This window comes from Cuculus canorus, chromosome 2, assembly GCF_017976375.1.
Source record: "Cuculus canorus isolate bCucCan1 chromosome 2, bCucCan1.pri, whole genome shotgun sequence".
Classification (NCBI taxonomy): Eukaryota; Metazoa; Chordata; class Aves; order Cuculiformes; family Cuculidae; genus Cuculus; species Cuculus canorus.
In genome coordinates this window covers 136,056,183-136,080,680 of record NC_071402.1, presented here as the reverse complement: position 1 = coordinate 136,080,680, position 24,498 = coordinate 136,056,183, and the positions used below count along the sequence as shown (strand labels likewise).

At 35.9% G+C, this 24,498-nt stretch overlaps 1 protein-coding gene across 5 annotated transcripts in view; it reads left to right on the top strand.

Annotated features, from left to right (window-relative positions):
* The window catches only part of ANKIB1 (ankyrin repeat and IBR domain containing 1), an 88,646-nt gene that overhangs the window by 53,992 nt on the left and 10,156 nt on the right, over nt 1-24,498 (top strand). For all 5 annotated transcript variants that reach the window (XM_054060431.1, XM_054060428.1, XM_054060429.1 and 2 more), the window contains 11 exons: nt 6,186-6,303; nt 9,610-9,818; nt 12,055-12,143; nt 13,844-13,988; nt 15,333-15,499; nt 19,158-19,246; nt 20,239-20,369; nt 22,902-23,036; nt 23,607-23,693; nt 23,787-23,853; nt 24,234-24,379. In XM_054060431.1, the coding sequence (XP_053916406.1) occupies nt 6,186-6,303; nt 9,610-9,818; nt 12,055-12,143; nt 13,844-13,988; nt 15,333-15,499; nt 19,158-19,246; nt 20,239-20,369; nt 22,902-23,036; nt 23,607-23,693; nt 23,787-23,853; nt 24,234-24,379 (1,383 nt within the window). The remainder of the gene's footprint in view (nt 1-6,185; nt 6,304-9,609; nt 9,819-12,054; nt 12,144-13,843; nt 13,989-15,332; nt 15,500-19,157; nt 19,247-20,238; nt 20,370-22,901; nt 23,037-23,606; nt 23,694-23,786; nt 23,854-24,233; nt 24,380-24,498) is intronic.

Genomic DNA, 24,498 nt, shown 5'->3' with positions numbered 1-24,498 from the left:
ATTACACTTTGCCACTCCTTTGGTTATACAAGTAGAACTATTTGGATGGTTGTGCTGTCAACTGCATCACAGCAATGATTTGTCTTAAAAGAATAAAAGGTTTTAAAGAGCATTAATATGCAACTGTTTTATTTAACCCGAATATTTTTTATCATTATATTTATACCATGTGTTTGCTGGCATATGCACCAGCACAGCTAGGAGAAGAGTGAACTTAGAAATATAGGTGTAGCAAATCAAGAACCGCTTGAACGGGATTTTTGGCAGGAGAAAATAGTGTCCCATAACTGTTTGATGTAGATGCTTGGAGCAAGATGAGATTAAAGACTTGATAGTTAGAAAGGACTGGAGTAAAAGGTAATCATGTTAACGAGATGCCAAGAGGTGTAGCCAGGGGAAGTTAATCTTCTAGTCTTAACCTTCAGGGCAGCCAAAATGGGTTGGGAAAAAAAAGCCTTAGAAAGACTAGCACTGGACTGCAGTCCAAATAACTACATGTCTTCATTCTCCAGGTCTGTGGACAAATGTCTGGGCTGGGCAGTGAAAGTTGCGCTTAGCACTGGCTATGGTGATGCATCCAGCTGTTATCTTAATGTCACGTGAGAAGTGATCCAAAAGCTTTCCCCAGAACATATATCCTTCAGCAGAATTGGCCCTCAAAGGTGGTCCTCTGCTTTTGTTTTCACAATTTCATTTTTCAAAAATATTAAGCACTGAGGGAAGCAAATGCAAAATGCTTGTTTAACACAGTATTTGGGTTGTAATTGTTCAGTAATGCCCTTTAATATCCTTCCAAAACACACCAAAAAAAAATTCATAAAGAATTAAGAAACTTTGAAGCGCCAAGAAATGCATTTTCAAAGTCATTGCATCTCTGGAATGAAGGTTAGAGGAAGAGATAACACATCTAAAAACTATTCCAGGTAAAACAGCCAAATGGTCTTAATTCCAGTATTTATGATATGTGCAGTAGTATCTGGAATTATTGTGTGCAATATCTCCCCTTCCAGACCTGCCATGTGTACAGCAGAAAATAATCCTCTTTCTCATACAGAGCAAAAGATTTTTGTAGTGCTCTGTTCAGTGTCATTGAATTAAGCGTGTATACTCAGAGTAGTAACAAAGCTTTGTTTCTGGTATTGAGAACCAGTTCATGTTGTTCTTCACGTTGAAATATTACCAAGGAGTTATGTGAGTCCTCACGTTCAGAATTGCAGCGCCCATCATAGTGGAAAAAATAGCTTGCACTTACCTTTCTTTGATTATAGAGGCTTTCAAGCTGTTAAGATGTACAGGTTGCTGAGTAGACCTACATTTCAAGTTTGAGAACCCGACTGCAAAGAGCTGTTCATCTTCAGTCAGTTCAATTTACTCTTTTCACAAGGGTTTCTGAATAAAATCCATCTCTGTCATACGTTTACCTAGCCTTTTAAAATCTCATTCTACTAGTGTTCCCTGAAGAATATTTTTAAAGCAACACTTCTTTTTTGCTTTTTTTCAGTACACCTCAAACATTTTTAGTGAGAATGCTGTTAAAGAAGGGTAACAAACGGGCCCTAATATAAACACAAACATGATTATTGCTAAGTGCATTTCAACAAAATGCAGTTTGGAGGGAAGGCCGTGTACCAACACACAAATAACCTGCTTTTCCCTATGTAAAATGGAAATGCCAACTATTTTAAGAACAGAGTATAAAGTATGACTCTCTTAGCGGCATAGTTACTTGTAGGGAAAGAATACCCACCTATGATGCCTCAGCAGTGGAAAGGTTGTTAGAAAACAAGCCAGAAGAATATTTCAGGTTGCCTTCTTTGTAGTGATTATTTTCTCTTACTTTTTTGGAGACTGTTTATCAACAAAGTATCTCTTTTACAGAAAAATCTTAAGTTTATATCGATCTTTTAAATCTAATTAAGTTGTAATAAATAATATGACTGTAACTAATTATTTTTTAAACTGTTTTTACAGATTTTGGTTGTTTTATTTGCACAGTCTTTCAATTTGCTCTTTATTCTAGCATGGGAGCATATTTGTTTTGGTGTTGTATCCCTGGAAGATAACAGGCCCCTTCATTTCAATCACATCATGCAGTGTTTTACACTTACGTAAGAAACACCTGGGAATGAGCAGGTCGTCCAGAACAGTTTTGGCTCTCAGTCAGACTCAGAGAAATATTTTGTGCAATAACAAAGTATATAATTAGTTCATTTTACATGTGCCACTGAATACTGCAGAAATGTGCTGCTAGTGAATGGATCACAGATTTATTGAGTGTATAGTAATTGGAATGGTTTTATTCAGTTTCAGAATTGATGTCATATAAAAATATGTATAATGCAAATATAATAAATACAAAGAGTTCTCTAAACTGATTAAAACATACTTTATCTCTACAGATAGATAATGGTTTATTAAGTGAAAGTAGAGAAAAGACTACAGGTAGTTGAGATATATAAGCATAGATATACATATAGTGTATACACTTGTATTTGAATGAGTTAAATGGAGCATAGATAATTTTTATTTTTTTTAAATATATGACTCCATTAACTATAGAACTCCATCCACCCATAAAGGAGGATATTTACATGAAGTATATTTGATGCTATTTAATTATGCAGTCATCGCTGTAGCAAAGAGTTACTTTGCCCTTGTGTGTTTTAATGGTACTTTAAAAGTGAAGAAAATAATAATAGTTTGAAATGAACTGTTAAAATAATCAGCCTACATATTGAAAGTACATTCAGGAAAAAAACAGTTACAAAATTTATGATGTTTAAATATTAGTAGTAAAAAATTGAGAAGAAAATAGTTTAAAAGAAGGAGTTTTGAGAATAAAAAAAGGACTGAAATCTGTAGTAGGAATTACCGGTGCATTAAAGTAGTATTTCAAATAGTATGTTCCCAAATCATTATATAGTTAAATGATGCTAATATTGAACAATTTCACAGCAAATATCAATAAAGAGCTCCTCCACAAATGAGTATTAAAGGAGGTCCCTGAGCATCTTGAGCTGTAATCAAAATCCTTTGCAGTATGTGGTGGTGCACAGCTAAGTCATTAATCCTTGAAGTAGTTAAAACCAAACCTCTTGGACGTTACATAAAGGATATAAATCCTTATAACTAAAGGTTATGTCTTTGCAAGTCTCTACAAGACTATGTCTTGTATACATGAACATTTTTTTAGGAGTTCTCATTGTAGAAAGCCTTCACTTTCCCGATTAAACTACTTAGAATCATAGAATCACTAGTTTGGAAAAGACCTCTAGGATCATCAAGTCCAACCATTCCTATCAACCACTAAACCATGTCCCTGAGCACCTAGCCGCCTTCTAAATGCCTCCAGGGAAGGTGACTCAACCACCTCCCTGGGCAGCCTCTGCCAATGCCCAATGACCCTTTCTGCGAAAAAGTTTTTCCTGATGTCCAGCCTGAACCTCCCCTGGCACAGCTTGAGGCCATTCCCCCTTGTCCTGTCACTTGGGAGAAGAGACCAGCACCCTGCTCTCTACAACCTCCTTTCAGGTAGTTGTAGAGAATAATAAGGTCTCCCCTCAGCCTTCTCTTCTCCAGGCTAAACAACCCCAATTCCCTCATCTGCTCCTCCACCAGCTTCGTTGCTTTTCTCTGGACACACTCTGGAGCCTCAACATCCTTCTTGAAGCAAGGGACCCAGCCTAAAAGTTCCTTTCTTTGAGTTTCTTCTGTGGTTTTATAAATTATTTTGTGAAACAAATGTTTAAAGTTTCAAACACATTCTTAAGAAATATTTCCCTCATTTCTTAAAAAGATAAAATTCTTAAAAACTGCAGGATCCCAGTATCCCTGCTAGGTTGTGTGGAGTGGTCCTGCTGAGATAATGCAGTAGTCTCTTACTCAAGGGAGGTGATTGCTGGTGATTGACCTGGAACCAATCAGTTAAATATAATTTTGAGCATATCTGCAGGATAAAGGACTAGGTCCTAAAATTTGTGTGTACATAGCAGGTTTAACAGAAAAGACATTCCTTTTTATGATATGTCTGGTCTTCAGGAAGTGAGTACTGTTGTGCTTTACAATTGCAGTTCAAAATGCCATTCAGATTCAGTCAAGACAACTTACTCTTTGCTTCCATCTTTTTAGTATGTTCCTGAAATTACAATCATCCAGGGACCCAGCTGTTTGTATGCCTGTCTCTCTGATATGTTCTTATAAATGATCTCTTTTGTAAGAAATTAAATAGGTCAGTCACATTTCAGCGTGCTATGAATCAAGTGGTCCAGATTTATTTCAGTGCAAGCCGTTAATATTCAGGTTGTCCTTTACTGAGTCATGCATGATCAGCAATGGAAGGGCATACAGCAACTTCCTGAACTTGGGCAATCAAGATAAAGGTCAGGATACTTGTCCATTTCTCTTCTGCTTTTCTCGCTTTCTCAAAAAGGACAAAAACCCAGTCATGGCACCATATTATCCTTGCCAATCACAAAGTTTCTGCTTTTATATTACTGACTAAATTACAGAAGACATCCTTGTGGGAGTCAGTTATGTTTTTAGATGCATTTTATAAATTTTAGTATGATATCTAGAACGTAGGAAACATGTTATGTTTTTAGAGTAGGTATCTCAAAAGAAGAAAATTATTTAGAGGCCCAGGGTATCCATTTCTCCACATCTCTTATGCCTTCTGCTTGTTATCCTCAAAGAGTTATGCGCACAGTAGACTTTTACTTAGATTGCAAGCTTCCAAGGACAGAACTGTTTTTTTTTCATGTCTGTGTATGTATGTGTGCCTACATGTGTGTGCATATTATCTGGTACTGGAGCGTCCTGGACTATGCTTTACATAAAATCAAACTAAAGACAGTAAAATAACGTTGCATGGTCTTAACTGTGGCTCTCTGTTATCACTGCTGCTCTGTGTCCTTTCTTCTCCAAATTGGTGAAGACAGTTGCCATTTGGTGGCCAGGTTCCTAATTAGTCCTGAGCATGTACCGGTTTTATGTCTATCTTTTTGTTAGCTGTCCTTTATATAAATAAAACCAGTACATGTAAGAATAATTTTTTTTTTACACACCCTTTGTATCCATTCACTGTGTATATCCCACCCCTTGTTTCTCTTTCTCTCCATCTTTTGGGCATTTTCACTTTGCAACACTAACAATAGACTATTTGCTGTCAGGTTCTTCCTTTCTTAGTTTTAAGAAGCAGTCTGTATGCATCTCTAGTATCTTGGTTGGAACTAGTCCAGAATGCTAAAACTATTGCCTTTCTGTCTTTCTAATTTGACCTTTATTTTATTCTGTAATAAGGGGATGGAGCTCCAGACGAGGAAGGCATCTGGATGATGCTTTGACTGTGTAGGGCTATCAGAGTTGGCCACTCTTTCTCAAAGAGAGTTTTGACATCTTCATGTATGATGAATCCCTAATCTTGGAATATTCAAAAGCCATCTGGACATGGTCCTGGGAAGCTGGCTGTAGGTGGCCCTGCTTGAGCAAGAGGGCTTGGACCAGGTGACATCCGCAGGTTCCTTCCAATCTCAACCATTCTGTGTTTCTGTGAACCTCTAACTGCAGGTCTCATCTATCCTAGCCATGGTTGATTGCTCCAGTTCTGCAAGGGTGGATATTGCCTTAAAAGCCCTGTACCTCATTCTGTTCACAAGCATATCCCTTCTTACAACCCAATGTCTCAACGTACCCTCTTCCAGATCAATTCAGTGGGTCTCAAGTCATGTACAAAGTTAGTTAGATCAGAGGATCTATATGCGATATGTTAACCTGCCCTTTCTTTTGCTCTCCCCTGAAATCTTTAGTTCAAATCCAGTCACGTATTTTCATACCCATGCCACAGTATTTGAGGTTTAATCACTTCAAATTTCAGCTAGATTATGTGAAAATGTTAGGCTAGTTCGTCATTTGAAGGTGGCCTCCAACTATAATGGAGAACTCTAAAGATACTGACTTATATTTTGAAATGTACAAAGATCCTACTATAAATATTGAAAAATGACAGTGTTTCCATATAGCTTTGCATCATCGTTGGTCTGCACAATGAATAGATTTTGTCATATATTACCACACAGTTGAGATGATGATCAGTAACAGTGCTCTGAGTGTTTTCATTTTAATATGAAATTGGAGACTAACTGGAAAATACTACTAGATGTAAATTGTCTTTCTTCTTCTTCTCAAAGCCATATGAGGGGCTAAGACTTCAGGACCTGCGAAGGCTTAAAGATATGCTGATTGTGGAATCTGCTGACATGCTCCAAGCCCCACTGTTTACGGCAGAAGCTCTACTTCGGGCACATGGTAATCCAAAAACTTAAAGACTAAAGAAACTGTCTTCGGCATAGTCAGAATTGCAGCTATATGCTTACTTGTTATTTCCAAGTAAAAGAGAAATAACAGTTAATCAAATACCAGAAGCAGAAAGAAATGCGGCTGCAGTATGTCAAAAAGCATTGAGGCAGACAAGGAGGCTGGTAGGAAAGTGATCCAAGCTAGGAATTATAATGGAAGACATTAACTTACGCAGTGTGGAAAAACAGAGCCTTCTTGTTTTCGTGAGAGACATGGAAGTGGAACTTCCACGGTTTTATATGTCAAAAAGTCAAAGTCGTTGTACCTTTTTTTTGTCAGACCATTTGTTTTCTGCCGCTACATATTTGTGGATAGAAGTACATCAATTTTTTTTAGGATTTTTTTATTGTTTTGTTACAATCAGAACAGTCTGACCATTGTAATAAATGGTTAGAAGTTGCCTTGGGGTTGAGATCTTACGAGTGTATGTCCTTTGGAGGATTTTTATAGTTACTCTTTTCATACAGGGTATAGTTTTCTATGTGTATATCTGTAACTAGTTTAATTTTACTGAAATCAGCCTATGCTCTTGTCATGTAATTTAAACTGGGGTTGCCAGAATGGGAGTATACTGGACTCAGTGTGTTCAGTCCAAGCAAAAGTATCTGTCTCAAACGCTGTGGAAGCTTTAGGCTTTGATTCAGTATTCAAAACTTATGCTTACTGAAGCATCTGTATTGTTACTGTATGCCACTGGAACTGCTTAGGCAGTTCATGGTTTGCATGTTCATTGCTGGATTAAGCTTCCATAACCTGTTATTTCTGTGGGATCCTTGTGAAAGCAAAATGGCAAGAGTAAAATAGGGAAACATTGTTTTAAACCCACGACATTTTCCAGACTTTCGTGAGAAGGTATGGTACCTAAAACTCATCTGTTTTACTTTATTTTCAGTAGTGGGTATTTCTGTTCCTTTTAATAGTGAATTAAGTCAACATAACTTGTGTATCTGATGGTATTTAAGGCACAGTCTTTGTATATATGTTTTTTTAACGCTGATTATTTGCTTAATTCTTATAATGTATTTATAATACGTGCACTATTTGAATGCTATTTTGGATTCTCAGAACACTTTTGTTTCTAAAAATTTGACTGAATGGGTAGGCAGATTCTGTACCCTGTGCAGATATTTTGAAGAAAAAAATGGTAACAGAACTATTCAAATCACAGTACAGTCATATTAAGTCCAAAAGCAGTGAGGTTGATATAAACTGTGGAGAAATGTCTGCCAGCATCTAGAGAGCAGGAGTTGAAAGGGGAGAAGAAATCGGTCTGTGTTGCAAAGGTCGTTCTTCTGATGTTGCCTTAGTGATGTTGCGGTAGCTTGATGCAATTGGCCAGTGCAGAGAAAGAAGCACAGGCAATTTGCAAGTCATGAGAAAGTTAACTGGTTTGCCTGCAGCTGTAGTCACACACTGAAAATTATTCAAACATAATTTATTTTACATGAAGTGAAGACGTAGAATTGGTTCAGACTGGTAAAAGGGATAACTGAGCCTTTCGGAAAGGTTTAGACAATTAGGAAACAGCAAATGCCAAACTGTAATGTTTTCACATTTAACCTTGAAATCCATAAAAGAATAATGTGAAATCTTAACTTAATTCATATATTATTTATGAAAAGCGTGTTTTAAATTCTTGGAAAGACCATTGTTATGTAAGACTTTTTAACAGTTTACAGACATGTAATATTTAATCCATCAAACTTTGCTTTCTTTTATCAAACAACTACATCAATTCGTTGACACAGGCCAGGAGGGTTAAGAGTAGAGTGGGTTTTGGTTTGGTTTTTTTTGTAATTATGAGACAGAATTATGTAGAGTTAGATCAAGATAAAAAATGTTGTTATGGCAATCATGACAATAAATAACTTTAGAGTTTTTCTCCAAGGATTTTTTTCAACATTGTTCTTTCTCTTCTGTCCATGAGACAGCAGTTGATTTCAGGGTAAAAAAAGGCAGTTCAACAAACTATGTCAGATTTTACTAAAACTCATAAATTAGTAAAGAAAGCACAGTGAAAGCCATTTAGTGGCATATCTTAATCCTGGGTAATTTTAAAGATACACTACAAACAAAGGAGCTCAAGAAAACTTTCAGCATTTTTTTTGTCTTAGCGTCAGTTAACTCACCTCTGAAAGACTATAAGCTCAGGGTAATTTGAAAAATGCTAGTAACATTTATCTTTTTTGAAGTGTAAATATGTTTAGGATCCATGTCTTTAAATAAATGAAATTCAACTAACCCATGATATGTTTTAGCTTAGATAAGTAAACACCTGAGCAATCATCTCCAGTTAAAAGACTCTTTTGCCTGTTAGGAAGGAGCAGATTTTAGTACGATAGCAATTGTTATTTGGCAGAGGCAATATTTTCACCAAGTTCAGTGCTTTGAATATGTACCTTTTTTCCAGCATTAATACAATATAGGAATGCTATTTGTCTTTTTCTTATAAACTTTAAAGTTCAGTAGAAACAACGCTGATCTTTTGATTAATAACGTTAAGTTTCCAGTGGGACTACCTAATGTTAAAAGAAAAAAAAATTAAAAAAAAAAAAAAGCAAACGTAAAATACTTATTTTAAATATCCATTTTAAATTTTTTAAAAATAAGAAATTTCTCTTTCCTTCTGAAATTCTCATTCATCCGATCTGTGCATAATGTCAATGGCTTTAGATTCAAATCAAGACAGGAATTTGATAGGTTAAATGAGAAATTTTAAGTATTTTTAATGGGAAAAAAATCACTATTCTTAAGATATCTTTAGTATTAGTCTTCGGAATAAGACTAATAAGAAACAATGATTAAGAAAGATTTGAGTTAATTTTAAGGTCTTCATACAGAATAAAATTTGTTTCACTAGTTCTTTTTCTGTTTGTAAATAGGCAACAATAACAATCAGTAAAAGTGAATCAATAGTAAATAGTTGTGTTTTTCATAGAAAGTGAAAGTATTGAAAATTCTGTGAGGTAAGGGCTGTTATGTATTTGATCTGACTGCAAGTCACTGCAGTTCTCATTTCTGAAAGGAGATGCTTGCAGTGCAGATGTTTACATTCGTACATTGCATTACATATTATCTTGGAATGTGTTCTCTAAAATTCGGTGTCTAAAGTTCCATTCACTTGCACTTTATCACATTAATTTATTTCTGAATTTTTTAGCTTAGTGTTTATACATTCTTTTGAGAGTGCAGTTACAAAATGTATTTTAAACATTGCCAGCTGCATAATATGCTGCATCTGTCTGTTTATTAAAGACTGGGACAGAGAGAAGTTACTTGAAGCATGGATGTCTAATCCGGAGAACTGCTGCCAACGTTCAGGGGTTCAGATGCCAACTCCCCCTCCAAGTGGATACAATGCATGGGATACGCTCCCTTCTCCACGAACTCCACGCACTACTCGCTCTTCTGTAACTTCCCCTGATGAAATCAGCCCCTCACCAGGAGACATTGAGACAGCTGTGGTAGGTTTAGAAATGGATGTGGGGCAAAGAGCTTTTTTGTGAACATGGTGCACCTACGTGGACAGGAGAGCTGAAAATAAGTGATTCTGAAAATAAGTGTAAAGTGTTTCTCTTTCCAAAAGTGGTGAACAGAGAGTTTAACTTTTTTAAGATTCTGTATAACCACACAATTGAGCATCTGACTGTTAGAAGGCACTCTGTTTTCACCTTGGCTGTCACTCACAAAATAGCATTTCAGCCAGCTACAACCGCATCGGTGCATTTGGCTCTTTTGAGCTTCTCTTCTCATCTCATACTTATCAAGATGTTGGATTTCATTGTATCCATTTCCCTGAAAGTGCTCAGTGCCGTGAACCCTGCCTTTTGAAAATTTTTTCTTTGGAAAACAAAATTCTCTTTGTCTGCATTTTGAAATGTCAGCCCATTGGTGTACTGTAAGCGTATAATTACTTTTACTATGTGTGGGCTGCTTCAAGCAGTTTACAAGGCTATTGCAAATTTGAAATATGAAAGCGCCTTTCATTAAAATCAGTGTGGTTCTTTTGGAAGACAGAGTTCTTTTTTAATAATCTGCAGCTGCAGCATTATAAAACTTTTGCTCCATGACCTAAGCATTTTTCTAGAATATTATATGCAGTCTTGCAAATGGATCATCCCCTGATCTCATATTAAAGTTAAGATTTTGCATTCCTGCATAGAAATCTTTTCTTTCTTTAATTTTATAATGCTGAAAAAGAAGTTATATAGAAGGAATAATGTTATCCTACATTCAGTTACATTAGTAGTTCAGTATTGTCCAGGAATATTTCCTAATTAAAATGTGTAATGAGAGGTTACATGTCTTCAACTTTACATTGTATGTTTTATTTGTCATTGAAGGTCCATAAGGCAGGAATGCAGGTTTAGCTAATGATGGCCGTTTTAGATGGAGTGTATCTAAATCCACATCCAGAGCTATATGTTTAGTATTCCTGTTCACATTTAAATGGTATAAAGAGCTATCAAAATAATGTTTTCAAAATGTTCTTTATGAAATAATACATCTTCTTCTAAACTGTTTTATTTTGGCATGAAAATGAAAAATAAAAGGAGTAGATAAAATAAAACCACAAGCTGTAAAACTCCTTCTCAGATTTAGCATTACACGTCCTATCTTAGAATTAAAACTGATCCAGTATATGTTCCATACTTGATATTTTGAACACAGGCCTTCATGAAATTCCTTATTTTAAAGTTATGTAACTCCTAACAATTTAATAATGAACATTTTTGATGCATTGTCAACTTCTAAAATATTTAATTTTGGCAATACAATCTGAAACGACTGAAACAATAATAAATTACTTCATCAAGTTTTGCACTTTAAAGGCCAACTCTTTTGGTTTGATTTTGCTTTGGCCGTAACAGAAGTGCTTTTAAAAGGTGGCATATGATGGGCTAACTTTTTAAAAATCATGTGTGTATAATATCTAGTGTATTGAGTGTTAGAGTAAATTTTCATGCAATCTTTGTTCCAATTGAAAGAAAAATCCATTTGTACTCTTTGAAAAATGTGAGTATTTATTTTCACACTTAACCACAAGCAATGAGTAATTTCATCCCGTGCTTTAAATATTTTCGGAGTAATGGTCTCAATATTTAGGTTTCTCCTGTAGAACTTAGTTGTATAAAATTCAGCAGTGGTGTCTCCTGCTGGAATATTTATAGCTTAACTTATTCTTTATTTTGATCAAAAGCCTCAAAATATTTTTAAAAAATAGTGTTTATGTAGATGATTACTTTAAATAATTGTTGCTGTTGCACAGCCAAATTGCTCTGTTTTGATTTGGACCTGATTGTGTGAGATCCTAAACATTTCCTTTAGCCTCTGTCATCTCCAAGCTTCATTTCTGGCTGCCTATGAAGCTGATGAAAATTTCAGGTCCCGTTTATCCCTACAACTCTAACTCTGAGGTCCCAGCATTCAGCAGGGTAAAGCACTTACTGAGCCAAAGGACATGACGGAATGCACCCCAAAATGTGCTGTTTGGATAGGGGGATGTAGAAACAGAGATACCTCATCTTTCGTATTCATATTTCTGTAGCATAAGCAACTTTTCTTCTGGTTACAGTTAGATGGTTTCCTCTGCAAAAACTTCTCTAAATTCTTGCTGAGATTTTCCAACATACCAATCCTGCTAACAACATGAAAGGTTTTAGGATATTTCTTAATCAGAAGTATTTTTTTCATCTGCAGTGTGACATTTGTATGTGTAATATTTCTGTGTTTGAAGACCCGGTGGATATGCCTTGTGGACATGACTTCTGCAGAGCGTGCTGGGAGGCGTGAGTATATGCACTTCTCTGTCTTTAGGGAAACCTTCATACTTGCCATTTTGAAGGGGAAAGGGCAGAGACTGTAAACAGCTAATGTTAAAGTACTGTTTGAGTTTCAAATAGATGCTGGTCCGACCCTATCGAATATTCAATTCATCACTCACAGTGGCCATCAACTGTTTTAGGCTTACATAGTGTTTGTTTTGGTCCAGACGCAGCAAAACCCTTAAGCGAATGTTTCAAGCCTGTGTGTAAAGAAATGAGCCTACTCTTTATTTGTACAATGTATGTCTGATGATGGCAGTGTGCATATGCAATTCCACCTCTTAGTTTAGCACACTAAAATTAGGCATCGTAAGTCCATTTCCAGTCAGAAAAGGAACTAAAATGCTTTCTGACATTGAGGGTTAATAAATGAGGAGTAGATTTAGCTTAAAAGTTCCGTTAGTGTAATGCTTTTGTTGTTACCTTTATTTTTAAAGTCAGCATAGTAATGCTAGTAAAAACCTCAAGATGTGGATAATTATGCTAGCATAAATATTAATCATACTTCCCAGGAATAATTATATCTGTATGCAGTGCCTTTATATTCATCTTTGTCCCCATTCATGAGATTGTACTACTTGAACTGTACCACCGTAGTGTCGTGTTACAGTGTCATATCAGCACAGCTAGTCCCGCTGCAGATCAGCCCGATTTACATGAACCCATTCCTGCTATGTCAAGGAAGAGCACTTTCCCTTCCACATGAGCTTTTAGAAGGCTATTCTTTTCGGTGTCAAGAAAATGAATAGTCATGCTTCTGTTGTCTTGCAAATTGTTACGCAGCAACCTGGAAGTTACTAAGAGATCACTGGCTTGACGTAGTGCTTCTAATTTGGGTGCTGAACTATGTGTACTGTGATTTGTGCGTGCACTCAGAGCTACAGTTCAATGTCAAGCAAGTGTTTGCGGTGCGATTCATCTTTGTGGGCCAGTCATCCCTAAGTTACTCGGAGCATAGCCAGGGCTGAGTTATCCCATTCTAAGATATGACTCTAAGGTGGGATGACTTTGCAAGTCTCTCTACCTCAACTATTAAAGAATCCCAGGTGACAAACTTAGACTCGCTGCCTGTCCCTTAGATTATTAAAGTTAGATAAGTTGAATATCATCCTTGATGTCAGATTAGTAGGTTACAGCTTTTAAACTAAGCCACCTTCTGCACTGTTAAGTAAAGTCCAGCTTTCATCAGATTTGTGAGCTCATTCTGTCTTGCATCCTGGTGCTTGGGACTGTAAAGGTCTCCATTTAGAAATTTGTTTCCAAGAGCAGACCTGTTCTGAGTAGCACAGTTGTAAAAATTAATTGCCTATCAAATTAATTATTTCCTATATTAATTACACTTACCTGTTGTTTCTGATCTAAGTTAGAAGTAATGCTAAGTTTAATTAAACATTGCATAGCTGTCTCTGTTAAATGGTGAGGATGGAAACTACAAACACACAGGGCTAAGCATAGCTGATGATGTTCACTTTTGAACGATGACAGCATTCTTTTATTTAATTATGCTGTTCAGCAAACCTGCAGCCCTTTTGAAGTGGAAAAGGATGCTTACTATTCTTTTTTAAAAAATTGATGTGGATATCTGTGAACCTAGTATAAAGTATTCAGCAACCTTTTAATTTTTACTTTTTATTCACAAATACTGACTGACAAAATTCTGGCAGATTTTTGAATCTGAAAATTCAGGAGGGTGAAGCTCACAACATTTTTTGCCCAGCATATGATTGTTTCCAGCTTGTGCCTGTAGACATCATAGAAAGTGTCGTTTCCAAGGAGATGGACAAAAGATACCTTCAATTTGACATTAAGGTAAGTTATCAAACTGTTCTTGTATTCTTGAACTGTATTTCAGTTTATAAAAAAAACCTTACAGCTTCAGTGTGAAATGCTGCAATATATCTGTAATTTTTCATGTAGAAATTCATAAGTTAATATGTACACTGAATTACTGGCTGTCTTATATGCCACAATATCAATGTTTAATAGATCACTGAGAAAAAAGAAAGTTGTATTAATTGCTTAATAATTCTTCATAATGTGTGACCTAGTGCAGTATGAATAAAATCATGTGATCAAACTTCTGTTTGTAACAGGTGATATGAAGCATTTAGTCAGCCAGACTTGTTTGTGTTGGCAATGTAAAATTTTAAGAGGTTTTGGATTATTTTTATTACCAAAAGGCTGTTTACATTCAGAAATAATACCTGTTTGAAGTATTATTGAAGTGAATTACTTCATCTTTTTTCCATCCAGTGCTTGATATGATTGCTGTATATAGGAAGAGGAGTAGGAAAACCTTGATTTGGTTTTCCTATTGGATTTTTTTAATGTGTTTATTTCCATCATTGCAAATTGTTTTTAAAAGTCTTTTAATTCACCTTTTTTTCTTTTATAGTAATGTAGTAGTGAGCTACTTTGTCAGTGGTGGCAGGGCAAAAGACAGTATAGAAATATTTTTTGTTTACAATACAATACTTTGTGTGACAGGTTTCTTTAATACACAGTAACAGAGTCTTACAAGGAATGATGAAATTAAATGACCAGATAAGATTAATCTTTTGCATGATCATATTTCAAGTAGCTGGTGACCAGCATAGGTTTGAAGTAAAGTAGTGAAAGTTCCTTTTCCTTGTAATTTAGTAGATATAAGTTTTACAAAAGACCTCTACACTAACCAAAAAAGATTGGAGCTAAATGCCTGAGTCTAGCTCAGATTTCAAGTTTATTGTGGGTGGGATATATTGTGGGATTTTTGTTTTAATCAATAAGGTTTTAAATCTTTTAAATTACAAGGTCAGCTCTGTTAATGAATGTATTGCCGATCCATATATAGTAGAATTTTACAGTAAGCCATATCACAAAGGAATTGACTTACACCCATTGAACATTTTGTTTGAGATGCAAGTCATTTGCATCTTAGCAAAGGTGCAGAGTGCTGTTGTTATTTCAAAAAATAAACAACAACCATTTTTAAGGTTACGTTTAAATTATTTTCTTTTTATAACTATTTTTAAAAGCCTATCAACATAGCTACAAGATTGTCCTGATTCTTTTTGGCTTTGTTCTTCAGTGGAAGATTATGAGTACAGATTGGTTTATATCAATGATGTAATCTGATCTTACATGGTAAAATATTTTCCTTTCTTCCTCCAGGCCTTTGTTGAAAACAATCCTGCTATTAAGTGGTGTCCAATACCAGGCTGCGAAAGAGCAGTAAGGCTGACAAGACAAGGATCAAATTCAACAGGATCGGATACACTTAGCTTCCCTATGCTAAAAGCTCCTGCTGTAGACTGTGGCAAAGGACATCTTTTCTGCTGGTTAGTACTAGAAACTTACCTACATAAACTCACAGTCACTGCTGTTCTATGGATTTAAATATCCCACTTGATCCCAAATGTGCAACAGAACTTTGTATGGGATGGTATGACTATACTATCTTGTATCCATGCACTATGTGACCTCACATACACAAATATTTTACTCATTATTGACTCTGGTAAATGCAAAGCAGCGATATGGCTTGTTGCGATGGTCTATTCTGAGGAGACAGAGGAGAAGCAGGATGGTGGTGGGAGGGATTTTTGTGTCTGATCTGGTGAGTTGTAGAATTGAAACGTGGCACGTTCTGAATTGTAAAACAGAAAATCAGTAATTTTTAGCTCTTTATGAATTTTATTAAAATCACATCAAAGAAGCTGGAGATGAAACCAGGACCCTGGAGGGCATTTTGCTTTGAACATAGCCATTCTATTTGCAGGATCCCTCCAATCGTTTAACTTCAGGATCAGCACTTTTTCTTTATGTTATCTCGTATTGAGCCTTAAGGTGAATAAAAGCTCAAGGAGCAAAAAGCCGTAAGATATTTTAAAAACAACCCTCAGATTGCCTGTCTTCAGTAGTTCTAAGGAAAGGACAACAACTATATCAACAAAAGCAAAAATGTGGAGGGATATTTTTCTGAAGCACAGAGCATAGCCCTATCCTAGTTCCTTGAGCCTATCAGACTGACAGTTTATACCTATTGTAGTGGGACATCCTTTTCACTGTTGGAAAAACAAAAAACAACAACTAAAGAATAGACATTCAGGCAAGCCGATTAATTGAAACCACGATGCAAGAAGAAGAGATCCTGAAAAATCTGCTTGATTCCAAATATCAAAAAGCTCAGTAAAAAAATAACACTGATTTTACTTCTTTCTGCATATGAATGGAAAGGAAGAAGGAATCATAGGAAGGTAGAAATAATGAAAAAAAAAAACCAAAAGCCAGAAAAAGAGAACCTCTTGGAAAGAGGTCGTTCACAGTGGATGGAGAATTTGGAAAGAAACATTTGGAAAACATTCAGAAACAAAGCAGAAAATGCTTTTTACCATGAGCATATAACAAACCTTAGTACCATTCCACAAGAAGGTATCATCCTCTCATCCTTGCTTATGATTACAGAAAGAATCAATTTTTCCATTAACCTGGAGAACTGGAGACCACTTTAGTGTAATATCAACATGGTCCTTTAGACACTGGCAGCTTCTGTTTCTTTTACATGGGCTGAATGCAGTAGCTCCCCAGAATGTACTCTGGAGTGTGGAAATGTCCTCTGATTGGCCAATTATCATGAGAAATCTCTTTTATGCTTCCAGATAATATTTCTGAATGTTCTTTTTATGTTAGTGCTTTGAGATACTGCACAAGCAAATATGGTTACGGTCTTGAAAAAGACCTCAATTTAGCAGCAAAATGTCCAGGAAAGCCTTTTCAAGGCTTTTTTTACGTCCCCACAAAAGTGCATGAAGAGTTTCAGCAATGACAAAAAAGTTCTGCTAGCAACGAAGGCTTCCTGCAGTACTATAAATCAGAACCATTTGCTGACAACAGCCTTATTAGTCTTATAGTACAAAAATCCTGTGCATGAATGAATTCCTCTGGAGAAAAAAAAAGTGTATTCTTAGCTTCATCGTTATTGTATGCTTCAAGGGAGCTTGCATTGTCTCTTTAAAGTTCAATCAATACATTCACATTTCCATACTTAGTTCACTTCTGCAAGTTTACCCAGATAATCTACAGCTTACCAATTGTAATAGCAATTGATACTGCATTTAGTAAGAGATCTCATAGAATTTATATATTAGAAGGCCACAACCATCCCTTAGATATTCATTTACTCTTCAGGTCTGTAGCCTTCCTGCCCATAAAAGCAAAAAAATTCTCTGAGTCTGCTGAGCGATTTCCTTTTCCTTTTTTTTTTTTTTTTTTTTTAATATGGAACTATGAATTTTAAATTGTTGAAACTTTATACAGTTTTATTAAGTATGTACTATACTTTCAAACAAATCATCCTACTGAGTATTGAGGAAGGCAGCCTAGGGAGGCTGCTGCTGTTAATTTTCACAGCCATTTGGTGTTAGTTCCCTTCATTCAGTGGTGTCATGGAGTCTATCCAAAATACAGCTTTGTTTCATAAAAAGTTTTATGAGTGATAGGCTCAGTGCTTTTACTCTAGAAAAATTGCATCCGAGTATAAAAATCCTAGTTCTGGGGTAGGCTGAGGAAAGAACTGCTTCCATGAGGAGCAGTTGTGACTGTTGTGACTATCCTATAGATGTAGATCTAGATAGAGATACATACTATATATATGATTACACTTCAATAAAAATCCAGAAATTTATGCATTTTAAAATGTCAAGGACACAGCCTTTCCTCATCCCCAGCAGTAGATTGACTAATGAGCTTTTAACTTAAAAATGAGTTTGTTAAACCTAATATTTGCTATTTAAGTCCTTTCTAAGAATAAATACTGTGTGAGATGTCTTGGCTTTCTGGAAGTCAATGATTTAAATATACCACTGTCCCACAGAAGTGAAAGGTATCAGTTGTCAACCAGGGCTGAGATTGCCTTATTACAGACCAGTTATTCATTACAGCACAGTCTTTCCCAGCTACAGATCTTGCGTATCTCCAAACAAGAGATCCTTGTGTGGTGATTTTACATTTGTTTGATAGCAGACTAGCTAGTGGGAAAAAAGTTGAAAACTGTTGCTGTAACCTTTTCTTTGTTTCTGCGTTCCCTCTTAACATGTGGACAAGAGTGATCAGAAGAGTATTGATGTAGCGTCTGAATCTGCACTGCAGAGAGCAGTTCACCATTGGATCTGCAGCAAACTTGTGTATGCTCTGATGCAGCTGGTGCCCATCTGAAATATACTCCCTCTGAACTGATTTGTTTGATGTGGCAGATGTCTGAGGCTATTTGCTGCCATTCCAGTAAAAAAGGGAGTTATTACAAATATGGAGTCCTTATTGACACATCTACACCAAAGCACAATCTGGAAGCCATATATCTGCCACTGTGTAACAGTGATTTCCGCCCTTAAAGCTAGTAGTAACTTCAAGAGAAGCTCAAGGGACTCATTTCTCCGCTGTGTCTATGTAACTATGTGAAAGCTCCCATTTAAGAGACTGGTGGAAAGAGTAAACATCCATAAAATACTTAATGCTGGTGATAAAGGGCTTCAGTCTTCTCTAGATTAAAAGCTTGAATCTAGTTAAAGATAAATAATTACAGCTGAATAGATGCAAGTAACTCTACATAAAATACATTTCAGCTATAGCAAACTACCTAGTGTTGGATAATGTCTTTATTCTAGTTTACCTTTATCACAGAAACTATACCAGCACTTTTTGCGGCACTAAAGCGGTACCCAGGCATAACTCAAGCTGTAAACCAGCTGACTATCATCTTGAAAAATTCCTTTCTAGTATCATTTAAATTCTTTATTAATCTGAAAAATGGTCATTTTTGCTTGTGAACAAGTAATCTAAGAGTATTTTTGAAAGAATGTTAATTGGAAGGCTTTTTATCTTCCTGACTTAATTAAAGTTTCATCTTGACATGTTTCCGTGTCTTTTAGCTGAAACAGTTTTGCCTTTAATTCTAAATCTCTGCATGGTAAGTAATTGTGTATACATCTTCATTTTCAGGGAATGTCTTGGTGAAGCACATGAACCTTGTGACTGCCAAACCTGGACAGACTGGCTACAGAAAATATCTGAAATGAAACCAGAAGAACGTAAGAATCATGCCTGGAGAAGATTTTTGTTCGCTGTTGTGTTCTCGTTTGGGTTTAGAGGGATTTTTTTGTTACATTAACTAAAAACTTTACATCAGTTGAAAGACAGGGTAAAAGGGGAAGAAAATGAAACCCCTGAATGAGGGGCATCTTCACACTTCAGCTGCCTATTGTTCAGCATTATGGTACACTGTTTGTAAGCTATTCCTCCCTGTAAATCTATGTGTGGTTCAGTCAGGGCATACAACACCCTTTCCCTTCCTTATGCAGCTTTGTCTCATTAATTAATTGATTTATTCCTGAATATAATTTTATTTGTCCTGGGCAATTTTAAATCCTTTAGCCCAGTCTGCACCGTTTGGTTGTGTTCCATGCAGTTGTTTGTGTGCCTTAAAAGTAATTTAGGCCAACAGGTGATAATAATAGTGAGATGGGGATGAACTGCAAGGGAATTGTGAGGAATGGCTTAATGATAAATAAGTTTTACTGAAAAAAAAATAAAGATTGGGTTTATGCAGGACAGATATATTCTTGGTCAATATTAACAAAATAATTAAAGGTTAACAGTAATTTGAATAAATACTAACTTAACTTGGTTACTGCGGTTCAGAGCCTTTCCCTAAAACGTTACAAATATTCTGTAAAGCATAGAAAACTTCATCAAGAGGCTAAATTTACCATACTTTGTGAAATTATGCCAATATTTCTCTTATATACATACTGATCTATATATTATAAAAGTCAAATATATTATATATAAATTTTTATAGAAATGATGTGGAAGTATATAGAAATAATATGTGTAAAATATTACATATAAGAACGCATATATTTATAGATGTGAGAAATATATAGTGAAGTGTTGCAATATTCTGACAAGAAACAGGTAAACGTGTGTCTTTTCTAATATGATTTTCACAAAAGATTACACAAGTACAATTTCAACTTCTCTGGTTTTGCATGCTCCATATCCTCCTGTCACTCTCAAAAAGTTGTGGGAGTGAGTGAGGCGTATGAAGATGCTGCCAACTGCCTGTGGTTACTAACAAACTCCAAACCATGCGCCAACTGCAAATCTCCAATTCAGAAGAATGAGGGCTGCAACCACATGCAATGTGCAAAGGTAAGAAGGAACCCTGATATAATTTGTTGTGAAACCATAATTCCAGTTTGTATGTTGTGTATGTTTTTGGAGCACAAAAACCTCTGAAATGTCATGCCTAAGATCTGATGGGACCTGTTGCAAGAATTAGATCATTTGCAGATGGCAGGTTGCATGTATTTAGAGAATGATTAATATTTAGCGAAATCTGTTTGGCTGGCAGATGAACACTGTAATGATCAAAATTTCATAAACACCTAAGAATTACTGGCAATACAGTGTGAAGCTTAAGGAAACAGAAATAATTAGTAGTTTAGTCATCTTTAATAATGTAGAAGAGAAAGAACATTTTTAGTTGGCAGAATATAAAACATTTTAAGGAACTGCAAGCTCCAATAAAGGTTTCGCCTTATTACATTTTTTCTTTTGCATTATTTCTCTAACACAGAAAAAAACCAGAGATGTTTAAATGGAAAACTGTAAACAAGAATTAATCAGTAGGAATGAAAATGCAGTGGAGAGTAATTCCAAAAAGAACTTACTGGTGACAGCAGCCAAAAAATTAGTCATGAGTTTGCACTATGTTACCAAAATAGAAATAATATTTTTTGCTGTGAGTTCAGTACCATTTGAGAATGCGTTTTCTCTCAAATTAGTTAAAAGCAATGTATTTAGAATACTGTTTCTTTTTTGTCAGAAATAACTTACACAACTACAGCTTATACCTCTTTGGGGAACATCATTACAAATCAGAAAGTAGCACACACTTGACCTAGTTGGCCTCCAAAAAAAGCTAAGAGATTTAGAAAGTAATTCTCTTGATTTTTCTGGAAATGTCTTAGTCTCTATCCATTGCTATGCAGATCCCGTATTCTTTATATTACTGTAAGATATTCTCTCTTTCTGTCATATGAATTGAAAGTTGGGGCTTTTTTGTGTGTGTCGTTTCTTTGGTTTTGTCTGTGGCAGCAGAGAACAGATTCTCCTCCACTTTTGTTTATGCCAAGTTTGCTGTTTGGTTTTTTTTTTTTTTTCCCCTTAAATTATTTTAAAAGTTCTGTAGTGCTAAAAACTGTAAAAGATATGTTTGTTGCAGCTTTTGCCACTGAGCTTATCTCAAGCGAACAAAAGTACGTTCAGGCTGGAGGAAACCTTGGCCATTAAACACTGTTAAATGTAGATAATTTAATCAGTACCATTCTGAGGGACTGGCTGACAACCACAGTTCTCTTTTCTTCTTTGGTGCTGCACCTTAGAAACAGCTTAAAGTGTCCATAAAACGGTCAGATTCCTTTTCTGGTGGAGAAATCTCTGCAAACAGAAGCTGCCCTTCCTCAGCCTAGTGAAGAAGGAAAGGAGGGGTGTCCTTGAGCTCATTGGTAGGCTCAGACACAAGGTATTGTGGACACCTTGCTTGTCTCTTCCTCCACTGTGACAGAGCTTTTGGCTTTTCTGTCATTGCTCAGGATGAGCTACGTGATGAGCTAGACTGTGTCTTGGCAGCTAGAACATACTTTGGTGTAAAGGAAGATACTCTTTACTTGTAAAATCACATTTCTCTATTTAAGCAGACATCGTACAGGTTTTTGAGCCCAGTTTCTAAGGAGACAAGGCTTAGGCGGTCCTGCGCTCTCTCAGTCCCCTACCTGGAGTATTTTTTTTTACCTTCTGCGTGCTTTGAACCAAATACGAAAGAACAGGAGGGGATTTGTGGTTACTAAATTACTGCAAGTTTCAGGAAATTTGATAGCTGTGTGGTGCCGAAACTTAATTTGTGCTGCCACCAAGAGAGAGGCTGAAACACCTACTCGACAGTTACTGCTCAGGAATGACCTCTTCTGCTTGGCTTAGACAGTGGCCAGGAAGCAGATGTGATTTGTTAAGCCTAGGCAGTGCTGCTGCACTGCTAGGTGATCAGGAGGGCACACGAAACGGAGCTCAGGGCTTTGGGACGTGGGTAGAAACAGGTGGTATGGGTTTGAATGTTTAGTGAGACTGAAATATTGGAGGAGGGGCTGGGAACTCTGGGTGAACCTTAGATATTTGAGAAGGCTTTTGGAAGTGTGAGAGATTAGAGGATGTACGGTGGTCATGGAGAGAGATGATCACATATGTTTTAATGGGTCTTACAAAGAAATTCACCCTTTCTCAAGAACAGTTTCTCTGTCACTTAAAAAATGTGACTGTCTTTTTATAAAACAAAAAAAGAAGCCTAATCAGCTGTATTTGTTTTATTTATATCTAATTTTATTTATATATTTATAAATTTGCTATATTTATATATAATTTGCTTTATTTCATCCACTTAAAGCTTAACTTGTAGATCCATCTCAATCTTGTGATCCAAGACGCAAAAATTATGACTGACATGATTTCATAACAGATTTTCTGTAGTAGATAAAGCAGGAAGTAGGCTCCTCAGAAATTGTTCTGACCATAAGCACACTCAGAATTATGTTAATTCAGTTGTTCATGGAGCCATAATGATGCATAACTGCAAATCTACAATGTATCAGCTTCTTTCCCCCCTCCCCTTCTATTTTCTTTCTGAAGTGCAAATACGACTTTTGCTGGATATGCTTAGAAGAATGGAAGAAGCACAGCTCTTCCACTGGCGGCTATTATAGATGCACTCGCTATGAGGTTATTCAACATGTAGAGGAACAGTCCAAGGAGATGACAGTAGAGGTAACAAATAAACGCATGTATTTCAAAAATAGCGCTAAGGCTGCAGTTTTCTCTTTGGGATAAGTATAATCAAAATTCTTCCAAACTTGAGTTCTAAATGGAAAAATACAACCTTAAGTATATCAAAAAGACAGAAAGAAAACACTGCTTATTTGTGGATAGAAACACATGGTTTGGTTCCGTTTTTGGCTTTGCTAAGAGCCACTGGTTGACTTCGCTCAAAATCATTTCACTTCTCTGTTCCATGGTTTCCTTTTGTGAAATGGGTATGCTGGTACTGTAATGAGCTGCTGTGCACTATGGAAGATATGCTTTAATTCTGGCATTTGGAAAGTCTGCTTAAGGCATGCACAAAAAGTCCATCAACTTATTGCTTATAGTATTTGAAGATTCTGAATTTCAAAAACTACAGTTATCTCCTTACTTACATGGCACTCATCAGCTTCGTATCCAATACTTTACAAATAGTGGGAATAGAAACAGTTGGTTATGTAATTATATCTAATGGTCATTGGTGAACTAAATCATAAGATTTATCTTGGTTTCTTTTGTTTCCCAATTGTTTTCCAGGCTGAAAAGAAGCATAGAAGATTTCAAGAGCTTGATAGGTTTATGCACTATTACACAAGATTTAAGAACCATGAACTTAGCTACCAGGTGTGGGTCAACCTGTTTTTACTGATTTTTGTTTTTGTTTTATTCAACGAGAAATAATTATCTTATTGTATTTTCTGTGTTTTCTTCTTCTAGTTAGAACAGCGCCTTCTAAAAACAGCCAAAGAAAAGATGGAACAGTTGAGTAGAGCTCTCAGTGGAAGTAAGTATTTGCTGTAATCTGCGAATTTGATTTAAAATCAAATCAACTCTGTTATGGCTAACATAAAGTTCACGTCAGTCTGCTGTGTGATGTGATCCCTCCAGTAATAGAATTGATTAGCTGTGGATAAAAGCTAAATGTACAGTTGATCTTATCTATTCTAAAGACTCAAGGAGAAAGTAGGATTAGTAAGGGAGAAGCTGTGCTTACTTCTTTTAGTGAGAACACTACGTAGTCATTGAGAACCTGCTACTGTTTACTTGCAAAATATTTAACTGACATGCACATAAATTTTGTTATTTTGCAGGAAAGTTTTTACGCTAATAGAAATGCTGACATCAGCAGGAAAATATTTTCACAGTGCTTGTTTTATCTTACAGCTGAGGGAGGCTGTCCTGATACCACATTCATTGAAGATGCAGTACACGAGCTTCTGAAAACTCGCCGCATTCTTAAGTGTTCTTATCCATATGGATTCTTTTTGGAGCCTAAAAGCACAAAGAAAGAAATATTTGAACTTATGCAGGTAACATATGCATATATTTTCCTTAACTAATGTTATTTTTTAGGTAATATTAGTTATCATTGTCTTTTTGCTATTTTTGTAATGTAAAACTGATGTATCTACATTGTATTTGTAACCAC